Source organism: Argentina silus, assembly GCF_951799395.1.
Source record: "Argentina silus genome assembly, chromosome: 8".
NCBI classification, from domain to species: domain Eukaryota; kingdom Metazoa; phylum Chordata; class Actinopteri; order Argentiniformes; family Argentinidae; genus Argentina; species Argentina silus.
Genome location: NC_139662.1, coordinates 10,689,922 through 10,700,465, shown reverse-complemented (window position 1 = coordinate 10,700,465; position 10,544 = coordinate 10,689,922). Strand labels below are relative to the sequence as shown.

The 10,544-nt window shown below is 47.6% G+C and overlaps 1 protein-coding gene across 1 annotated transcript in view; it reads right to left on the bottom strand.

Moving 5' to 3' along the window:
* Positions 1 to 402: 402 nt before the first annotated feature.
* The window catches only part of LOC310808925 (WD repeat-containing protein on Y chromosome-like), a gene marked incomplete at its 3' end in the record, with an annotated part of 15,892 nt that continues 5,750 nt past the window's right edge, over positions 403 to 10,544 (bottom strand). Inside the window, exons 7-25 of the mRNA XM_083676024.1 lie at positions 10,415 to 10,530; positions 10,100 to 10,170; positions 8,900 to 9,030; positions 8,516 to 8,583; positions 8,107 to 8,255; positions 7,281 to 7,418; positions 6,725 to 6,832; positions 6,024 to 6,251; positions 5,638 to 5,708; positions 4,600 to 4,804; positions 4,031 to 4,252; positions 3,536 to 3,702; positions 3,073 to 3,250; positions 2,542 to 2,691; positions 2,018 to 2,186; positions 1,473 to 1,605; positions 1,008 to 1,158; positions 735 to 833; positions 403 to 633 (exon numbers count right to left, since the gene is read on the bottom strand). Coding sequence (XP_083532150.1) covers positions 403 to 633; positions 735 to 833; positions 1,008 to 1,158; positions 1,473 to 1,605; positions 2,018 to 2,186; positions 2,542 to 2,691; positions 3,073 to 3,250; positions 3,536 to 3,702; positions 4,031 to 4,252; positions 4,600 to 4,804; positions 5,638 to 5,708; positions 6,024 to 6,251; positions 6,725 to 6,832; positions 7,281 to 7,418; positions 8,107 to 8,255; positions 8,516 to 8,583; positions 8,900 to 9,030; positions 10,100 to 10,170; positions 10,415 to 10,530 — 2,785 coding nt within the window. The remainder of the gene's footprint in view (positions 634 to 734; positions 834 to 1,007; positions 1,159 to 1,472; positions 1,606 to 2,017; positions 2,187 to 2,541; positions 2,692 to 3,072; positions 3,251 to 3,535; positions 3,703 to 4,030; positions 4,253 to 4,599; positions 4,805 to 5,637; positions 5,709 to 6,023; positions 6,252 to 6,724; positions 6,833 to 7,280; positions 7,419 to 8,106; positions 8,256 to 8,515; positions 8,584 to 8,899; positions 9,031 to 10,099; positions 10,171 to 10,414; positions 10,531 to 10,544) is intronic.

Here is a 10,544-nt window from a genome sequence, read left to right as displayed (position 1 = left end):
CCAATCACGTCAGAGTAGATTGATGACGATGTCCGCAAAGACGGGCTTTAAAGTGACCGCGTCTATTATCTCCATTCTCCATCTTATCTTCTACCTTCTTCATCCTCTACTACTTCCACGTTTCATATATTTAACCGTGGGGACATGAGAGAGAGAGAGGTGTGTGTGTGTCCATTATTGGCAAGGGTCAATGAGGTCATGAGTTGTGACCTCAGGGCTCTCAGCCACACAAAGAAGACACTCAGTGGGCAAGGCAGTCATGACAAAACAGTATAACACAGAAATATTGTATTGCAGTAGGGAGCACAGAATTGCTAGTTTGTCCATAAACAGGGAGAGATAGGGAACAGGGGAAACCAATGGCCATAGTCCACAACATTCTCTCCTCAACCACAGTTGGCCCTAGGCGATGCTGCTGCCTTTAGCCTGCTGCTTAGGAACAATGGACTTCTTGCGGCCCCCTTTGGCTGAGCTGAATCGTACGTGAGGGCCGCGCTTGCTGTTCCTCTTCTGCTTGCCCATCATGTCCGCCCCCTCCTGGGTCTTCTGTTGTTGCTCCTTCAGTAGCTCGGGGACAGGCGGCTGGATGATAGGCAGCAAGGAGGTGTAGTGCATCGACTTGTACACCCTTAACTAGAACAGACAATGGAAGGAAATGTTCCATTGACGCAGTCATTTGGGGACAAAACCACCAACCACTCAAAATCTAGCTTTTTCAAACTGTTTCCAGTGACCTGCTCTCGGCTGCTGAAGGACATCTGTAGATCCGGAGGACAGGAGGGCAGGTGGTGTCTCACTTTCTGCTTGTAAGCCAGGCCCAGGATAGCACTCGACTGCAAGTAAAATGCTATAATAACACACTGACCTCAACTGAGTAAATGACACACGCACGCGTGCGCACACGCACACACACCCCCCAGATTTACACACACACACACATACACACACACACACACACTCCCCAGATTTCTCACAGTCTGGCACCGAGAGAGAAACGACCAGCCCACCTGCTTGCCCTTCTCCTGCCAGTGTTGCCAGGTCTGCTCTATCTGGTCGTTGCTGTACTTGGCGATGCGCGGGTCTGTTGGCACCAGCTCCTCCATGGCAGAGTGCTGGAGCTTCTGCTGGGTCAGGGTCTCCAGGATACGCTTGGCACAGCTTTGGAGGGCACACACACAGGAGGGAGGAGGCATGGGAGGTGATTGGAATCATACTGGATTTGATTTATTATTTGTCCCCTTTTCCCAGTGCTCATCAATCATGCATTGGATTATGAATGATTGTTGAGGTTTATTTTACCAGGGACCATTCATATCATAAATTTGGCCCTATCGCACCGGGGTTTGCCACAAAGCTATATTATGCCTTTTCTGTGTTAACAATGGTTCAAAAAATTAAATAAAACAATTGCCGGCAGCAATGCACTCTCAATAGAAAAGCGTGGCCAAGAACAGTTCCACAGTAGGACTCACTTCCAGTGTGGCTGTGTCCCCTGGTTGAGTACTTTGAGGGTCTGGCAGGAGCCCACCCTCCTCAGGTCCACAGGCAGCTCCCAGGGGAAGGCACTGGGGTCCCCAACACGCCACTGGGCCTGACCAAACGTGCCTGGGGGAACCCTCTCAGTTAGCAGGGCTAAGCGAAGCGAACCCTGGCATGTTTGTTCAGGGTCCGTATTCACAAAGCCTCTCAGAGTGGGAGTACTGATCTAGGATAATTGTTTTGCCTTTTAGATCATAATGAGAAGGATTATATGGACAGGTTGGGAACTGAACCTTGATTAGCACTTCTACTCTGAGATGCTTTGTGAATACGGGCCCTGATGATGTCATGACACTGCTATGTTGATCTAAGACAGGGATGGGAAACTTTGATAAGTGGTGGGGGCTGAATAAAATATGTTCTCACTGTGATGTGCATGCGCATACATGCCCAATGCACACACGGCCAACACACTTATGCATACACACACGCACGCACGCACGCACACACACACACACCCAGCAGCACCTAATCACACCTATGTAGCTGCCAGCGATGGTCCACAGACGCACGTTGCAGTCCAGGCTGGCGGTGACGATAAGACGGAAGCGTTCCACGTACTCCAGGCTGACCACCCCATCCAGGTGGCCCCGCCAGGAACTCAGGAGGGGCGGAGGGGTGAGGGACACACTCCAATCATCCACTTCCTGGAGGAGGAGGAGGAGGAGAAGAAGAAGAGGTATGGGGAAAGAACAGGATTCAATACTACAAAAGATGTGAGTTATCTAACTGTCATGACTAGGATAGTATTGTATGTTGGGATCATCCTACATCCATGTGCTGTATTTTTAGGCCTGTGTAACCGTTGGAACAACAATGGCAGGGCATGCACTGCATTTATCTGACTTTTTGTGGTCACTGATATTCTGTGACTATCTTTATTTTGAGAAACAAAGTGAAAAAACTGGATACATCATCTATCGAAACATATTTTGCAACCATGTCTAACATGTCCTGTATTACGTCCTCCTCCTCCCCCTCCCCTCCCCCTCTTCCTCTCACCTCTGTCCTGTGCTCCACCCCCATCTTGCGGGGTCCCTGCACCTGGCAGTACCTGGGGATGAGGCTGGGCAGGTGGACAGTGCTCTCGTGGCGGGACCCTCCCTCCCACTCACCTCTCATGGAGAAGCAGTAGCGCTCTATGTCCCACAGCTGAGGACGGGGAGGCAAGGTACCATCAGTTAGTACAGGGGAACGGACATCACTACAGGAGAAAAACGACACTTTTACAAAACAAAGGGTTCCAAAAGGGCTCTTCGGCTGTCCCTGTGGGAGAACCCTATGAAGAACTAATTTTGGGTTCCACCTCTGGAAAGGGTTCTATATGGAACCAAAAAGGGTTCTACATAGAACCACCAAGGGTTCTTCAAAGGGTTCTCCCACAGGGAGACAGGTGTACACTCGATTAGGAGAATCAATAGGTTCTACAATATAATAGAACAGATTAAAATAGAATCATCTTCCCCATGGAGAAGTTCAAGTGTGCCATGATTATGGTTACCACACTTCTAGAATGTACAGAGTTAAGGAGACCAGGAGAGTAAGAACCACCATGATGTAGCCTGTGCTGTCCCCTGTGAGCAGCATCTGGTCCTGCAGGTCAGTGGACATGGAGCTGACGGCTGTGCCGTCTGCATGGACCGCCCTGAACTTTCCCAACAGCCCCCCCTGGTGGTGGATGGACCAGGCGTACACATAGCCATCGGCTGCACTGGTCAATAGGATGGCTGTGTCGGGGCTGCGCTCTCGAGTGCCCAGGAAAAGAGCCTGTGTGTGTGTGTGTGTGGGGATAGGAATCGATGACGTCATTATAGGAATCGATGATAGTAATTTAGATGACAATCACATGCATTACAAACAACAAGGATGTTGTTTAAATTCCTGATTTCTCTCCGACATCTTCCTGCCATTAACACAGCTTGTTGACAATTATTGACAGTCATTATGACTTCATCCGACGCTGTATCTACGACTAGCTCCTTGTCTGTGTATCTACGCAGGCTGCATCACCTTCTCCACAGCCAGCCTTGGCTTCTCCAGCTCCTTGGCGCTGATAGGTCGAGGCGTGCCACTCTTGGTCTTCTGTCGCCGCGTTGGCGACTTCTTCTGACTTTGCTCCTTCTCTTCCTCTTCTTCTTTCTTAGCCTCTGGCGCCTCCTCCTCCTGGTCAGGTGAAACGTACAACTCAAGGGCAGTCAAAGCTCAAAGAACGGAATTTCTACTCTGAATTTCTACTCTCAACACTTGTTACCCAAATGGGCTCTCGATCACTCCCCTCGCAGATTTCAACACACTGGATCTATGTAAGAAATAGGATGCTGGAAAATACCGTACCTAAGGTTTGTGCGTACACTCACCCAATGCTTTTTAACTCCATATGAAGGGTGGTGAATGAACGGAAGCACACTTCGGGCAGAAGGGTAGAGAGTAGAATAGGAATTCTAGGATAGAATAGGAGGAGTGGTCAGTAGGAGAGGTCAGAGTGTGTCACCTGGGAGAGCTCAGGGCTGCTGTTGCTGTTGTCCTGGGGCTCTGGAGGAGAAGGAGGAGGAGAGGGGAGACGGGGCGTGCTGAGCCCCTCTGGCGCCCCCTGTCTGGACTGGGACACGGTGGCCGGGGCCTCTCTGTCCTCTGACAGCTCTGTCTCCTCACTGTCAAACGAACCCTGCAATTCCGACTCCTCGAATCTGTCAAACGCTGACCTGTCAATCACCTGGAACAGTAGGACAGAGGAGAGGGAGGAAGGAAGGATGGAAGGATGGAAGGAAGAAGTCAGCATTCTCTTATATGATTGGTCAATAAAACGCATGGTCACGTTTTCCTCCTAACCATAAAGCATCTGATCACTGATTACAGCCTTGAGGGGTGGGGGTCAATTAGAAACTAGATATTTCAGTGCATGAATAGAATGGAAAAATCATTCATCGTGAATAGAGAATCCTCATGGAATACAATGGTCAGTTTTAAACGTATGAACCAAATTTTGATTCACTTAGTGAAGTGATTGAATACAAATTCTGATTGACCCGGCTCCATCCCTAACCCCCGCCCCCCTCTCACCCGATTGGGCAGCAGAGGCCGTGTGCTCTCGTCAGCATTGAAGCGACAGAAGGCCCGCCCCGAATCGATGTTCCACACGATGATGTCGCCACTGTAGGAGGCGGTCACCAGCATCTTGTTGCCGTGGGCGTGCATGGAGTAGATGTCCTCGGCGTGGTACTGGTTCCAGATACGGAACTCCATCTCCTCCTCCTCCTTCACGTCTCTTCACAAGTTACCAAGTTTCAAGTTTATTGCAGTTTAAAACTTACCAGGGTCCCAACACATAAGATAGGACAAGATAAAAACACATGTGGCTCAGTCGGTAGAGCATGGCGCTAACAACGCTTAGGTTGTGGGTTCGATTCCCGCTGGGACCATATATACTGAAAAATTTATGCACTCACCGCAATGTAAGTCGCTTTGGATAAAAGCGTCAGTTAAATGGCATATATATTATATATGTATATACAGTACCAATCAAAAGGTTGGACACACCTTCTCATTCAATGGTTTTTCTTTATTTTTATTATTTTCTCCATTGTAGATTAATATTGAAGACATCAAAACTATGAAGGAACACATATGGAATTATGTAGTAAACAAAAAAAGTGTGAAACAAACCAGAATATGTTTTATATTTTAGATTCTTCAAAGTAGCCACCGTTTGCTTTGATGACAGCTTTGCACACTCTTGGCAAGTTTGTGTCCAAACTTTTGACTGGTACTGTATAATATATATGCCGTTTAGCTGACGTTTTTATCCAAAGCGACTTACATTGCAGTGAGTGCATACATGTTTTCACATACGACACAACTGTTATAAGGGTAAATGAGTCATAACTATAGGTAATAGAACACATAGTAAAAGATTTGACATCAACAAAAGGCTGGAACAAGACAACAACACAGCTCTCCACATGAGGAGCTTTGAGCAGACAGACTATCACTATACAGTACATCTCTATGAGAGGCAAAAACCACAACACAACTCTTCATACAAGGAGCCTGAGTCACACATACTATCATAGATACTATGTCTATAGGAGGTGCACTCACAAGTACCACATGACCCTCTTGCTCCAGCCTGACACATAGATTCTTTGGTTGATGTAGATGATCCCTGTTACCTGGAAAAAAGAACAACCAAAATGTACACAACAATAATAATATAATATATAACATTTAGCTGACGCTTTTATACATTGCAGTGAGTGCATACATTTTTCAATATATAGTACAGTATATAGTACTTTACATTTTTTTGTATATATAGTACAGTATACAGTACTGCATGGAACGTTCCATGCATTACAATGAGCCCGTCCTCCGATTTCTACCTCCCCCAGCCTCCACTGTTTCACTGGTAAAAGTTACGTACAGTATGTGTACGTTCCACACAGGCTTGGTCTGGGTAGAGTTTTTATTTATTTATTGTGCAGTACCTCATTGTCATCCAGCAGGGGGAGTGTGAGTAGCAGTGCCCCATTGTTGAAATTCCACAAACGCAGCATTCCGTCCTTGGAACCTGTGATGAGGCGGCGCTTGGGCCCGTCGAACGTCATGGCGGTGACCTCCACGGCTTTCTCCGGAGATGTCTGGAACTGCATAACCTTCTCCCCCGTCAGGATGTCCCATACGCTCACCACGCCATTGTGACAGCCACTGACGACCTGGACAGGAGGAGAGGAGAGGAAGAGGAGAGGGGAGGGGAGGGGAGGGGAGAGGAGAGGGGAGGAGAGGAGAGGAAGAGGAGAGGGGAGGAGAGGAGAGGAAGAGGAGAGGAGAGGGGAGGGGAGGAGAGGAGAGGAGAGGAGAGGGGAGATGAGGGGAGGAGAGGAGAGGGGAGATGAGGGGAGGAGAGGAGAGGGGAGGGGAGGGGAGGGGGGAGAGGAGAGGGGAGGGGAGGAGAGGAGAGGAAGAGAAGAGGAGAGGGGAGGAGAGGAGAGGAGAGGAGAGGGGAGATGAGGGGAGGAGAGGGGAGGGGAGGAGAAGGGAGGGGAGGGGGGAGAGGAGAGGGGAGGGGGGGAGAGGGGAGGAGAGGAGAGGAGAGGGGAGAAGAGAAGAGAAGAGAAGAGAAGAGAAGAGGAGGTGAGCCTACAGTCGACATGAACATTGAGGACTGAGTGTACTTCACCGATCTCACCTGTTTGAAGTTGGTGTTGTAGAGGGCAGTGCACAGAGGCTGCTCATGAGACGTCTTCAGCTTGTGAATAGTGTCCACATCATCCACCACCCCATGGAGAACTCCTATCTGCACACACCCATACAGTCACACAGCATCAGTTTCCCACGCAATCCAATGAGCCCGTCCTCTGGTTTCTCCCTCCACCATCCTGACTAAAAACGTTACGTTCACTACATACAGAATCATTCTTTCATTCCTTTTCACTGCACACAACCCAATCTGTCAAACCACGCTTACACACAAAGCACATACACCACCCAAATCTGTTAAACATATCAATTCCACACGTACACAAGTTCTCTTTTTACCTTACACACAAACCACTCGTACACACACAAGCCTAAAACTAAACTGTCTTTAAACAAGCACATTGCGGTTGCTTGGCAAAATACAACTTCTCCAACAATTCTATCATGGCTATAAAGCAAGATTCTGTCCAGTTTGTCTATGAGTTATGATGACGATCTTCCCTCCGCCAGCCTCAGTATTTACAGCGAAGAAGGGAGGCGCCTACCAGGAAGGTGGCGATGACGAGTGTGTTGGTGTCTATGTTGTAATGGACGCTGGAGATGGGGAAACGGCCCATGGTCACGTTCCTGGAGTGGATGTTCTGCAGACAGGCACAGTCCTGGAGGTCCCACACACGCACGTTCTGATAGGCCGGGGGGGGGGGGGGGGAGAGAGAGGAAGCACAAGGCCATGCTGGGTTGAAAATGGAACATGGTGACAATATTTCCAACATGGAGGATAGGATAGAGAGCCTAACGATATTTGAAAGTATATGCTTAAATTATAATACTTTATAATACTTAATACTCAACAAAAATGCGAGGAAAACAAATGTTGTTGTGTGATTGTGTACAGTATGTGAAATCAAGCTAGGGCCTGTCTTCCATTAAAGCTAATTGACAGTTTCTTTTTTCTATCCACTTATTGAATTTGAATGATGCAGTTCCACTTGAATGAATGATGAGGTGAATGAGGGATCACTTAGCAGTGATTAGATCAGATGTTCAAGTTTTAAGTTGTCCATTTTATTTGGATTAAAATGTATTTTACCCAACACTCTTTAGAGAAGGAAAGAACAGAAACGAGAAACATGATCTTAACACAGCTTAAAGACAATAAACACAAATAAATAAATAAAATGAATTAAAGGAGAACCAAAAACAGGATCATTAGAAACATCAATATAGAAAATAATAATAAAATAATAGAATAGATTTATTTTTAAATTGGGGTAATTAGGAAAAGGCCAAGTTAAAAAAAAGTATGTTTTAAGCCTAGATTTCTAAATGTCGACTGTATCTACTTGACAGAGATGTGACCCTTCTCCAGACCTTGTCCTTGGAGATGCTGATGATCTTGTTGTCCCTGCCGTTGACCACGATGTGTGTGATGGCCGTGGAGTGTCCCTTCATCTGAGACGTGGCACAGTTGGTCACGTAAGGGTTCCAGATCCTTACGATGCGGTCGAAGCCCCCGGTCACTGAGAGAGAGGGGTTCACATGAAGGTTGAAGTCAGTCCAAAACACCAAACCCTGATGAAGGCTACAGCCTGAAAACATGTTGGTTTTAACTCATTTAACTAGCATTTTTATCGAGTTCCATTGTCCTGCAAAAGACGCTGAATTTCCTCTTCAGTCCAAAACACAACACATACATGCTTAGATTCGACGTAAATAAACACAATCAAAAACGTTGGCAATGCCTGTGTTGAAGGGAATTCAACCCAAACCAATCTCTCACCCAGAATGTTGAATTCAGGGGAGTAGTCAAAACAGAGGATTCCCTTCCTCAGCTGAAACGCTGAGTGGCTGCAATGGATGATAGAGCAGTCATGAGAGGCATCGATAACAACATGTTATAAGCCAACAAAATATGTATTCATATCCAAAATACCATACCAGGGATTTTAATCCATTAATTAATTAATCCAAATATCATTTATCTAGAAAATAAATGTCATGATGCATGATTAAAAAAATTAATTAAAAAAACTCAGTAGAAAACTTGAATCTTTGTAGTGAAAATAGGGATATGGAGTTTATCAAACATCATGTGGAGAGTCCCTGGATAAGGAGGTGAGCAGTAGGAGGTGAGGGGCAGAGTAAGAACAGGGGGGGAGCCTACTGGACTTTGGCCTTCTGAGAATGGGGCACGGTCGTGAGCACCATGGCAGTTTGGTCCGACGCGCAGCAGGTGGCGATAGCGTTCAGCTCAGGCAGGAAGCGGATCTGATAGCACCAGTTATTGTGCAGGGCCTTGGTCAGAGGGGGGGAGGGAGGGAGAGAGAGAGAGAGAGAGAGAGAGAGAGAGGGGACAAGGATGGGGAGTGTTATGAGCCATGAGTGGTCAGAGTAGGATCATGAAAAAGAGCACAAAGAAGGTAAGGTAATAGACTGTGTGTGTGTGTGTGTGTGTGTGTGTGTGTGTGTGTGTGTGTGTGTGTGCGTGTGCGTGTGCGTGTGCGTGTGTGATTGCAAGCATGCATGTGTGCACGTGTGTGTGTATGTGTGTGTGTCATTGCAAGCATGCATGTGTGCGCGTGTGTATGTGTGTGTGTGTATGTGTGTGTGCGTGTGTGCGTCTGCGTCTGTGTGTGTGTGTGTGTGTGTGTATGTGTGTGTGACCTAAAGAGAGGCAGTGGATATAGCCATTTCAATCCCCCCCCCCCCCCCCCCCCGGCTCCTCGCAGGGCAGACTCTCCCCATCTCCTCTCCACCCTGATTAGTATGTATTCAGACAGAGATACAGGAGACGTCCTCTGGGAGGGACATGGGTAATAGCCTCCAGGAAAGTCAATTTCAGATTGACACTGATCCATCACTGAGGTGGAGAATTTAGAACAGAGGGACCCCTACCACTCCCTCCCCCATCCCCCATCCCCCCTGTCCTCTCTCTCTCCCTCCACCTCTCCATCTCCCTATCGCTGCATCTAGAAACGCTGCAGTCATCCCTTTCTTTTGTCCCTCACTATTCCTCTTTCTTTCTCACAGGAAAACAAAGGAGCCGAAAATAGTTCCTCCCCCTCCCAGTGGAAATGAGAACTGTGTCGAGTGACTGTCGATCGTAATAGAAAAAAAAGAAAAGAAAAAAAAAAAAGAAGAATGATTTTTTTTTGTTTTTTTTATGATTCTATTCTTTGGAACACCTCTCATAGACTCCACGGAGTTCTCTACAATTCAGAGCAGGTCCAACTAAAACCCTACCCTCCCTGTGGAGTGGGACCAGGGTTGAGTTTCCTGCAAAAGCTACATTAGCCGCTAAGATCACCTTAAGCTTTCAGGAATCGAACGCCCTGTTGAATAATGCAGCACCTTTGCAACACACCATTTTGAAGCAGAGGTGACGCTTGGAGGTGTTCTTCAACAGAGCTGGAACGGGGATCCTGCACGGACCTCCTGAAACAGAGGGAGGGAGAGAGGGGGAGGGGGGAGAGAGAGAGAGGGAGATAGGGCGAGAGAGAGTGAGTGTGAGAGTGAGAGAGAGAGGTCAGGTGGTCAAGGGGGTCACAGGGTCAGATAACAAGAGTGTGAATCCTGAAGCCATGGAGCCCTGGTAAAAAGGTCTTCTAATTGGGCAGAGAGGAGACGTGTGTGTGTGTGTGTGTGTGTGTGTGTGTGGTAAATATATCAGGAGTGGTACCAGGTTTGTAGGCCCCACTGTGGAACAGGCCGTACTGGAGAACATCGGAGGAGATGAACACATACACACGACCCTGCGCGTCCCCAGCTGATAACACCGCTTTGGTTCCATCTGACCTAGAACAACACAC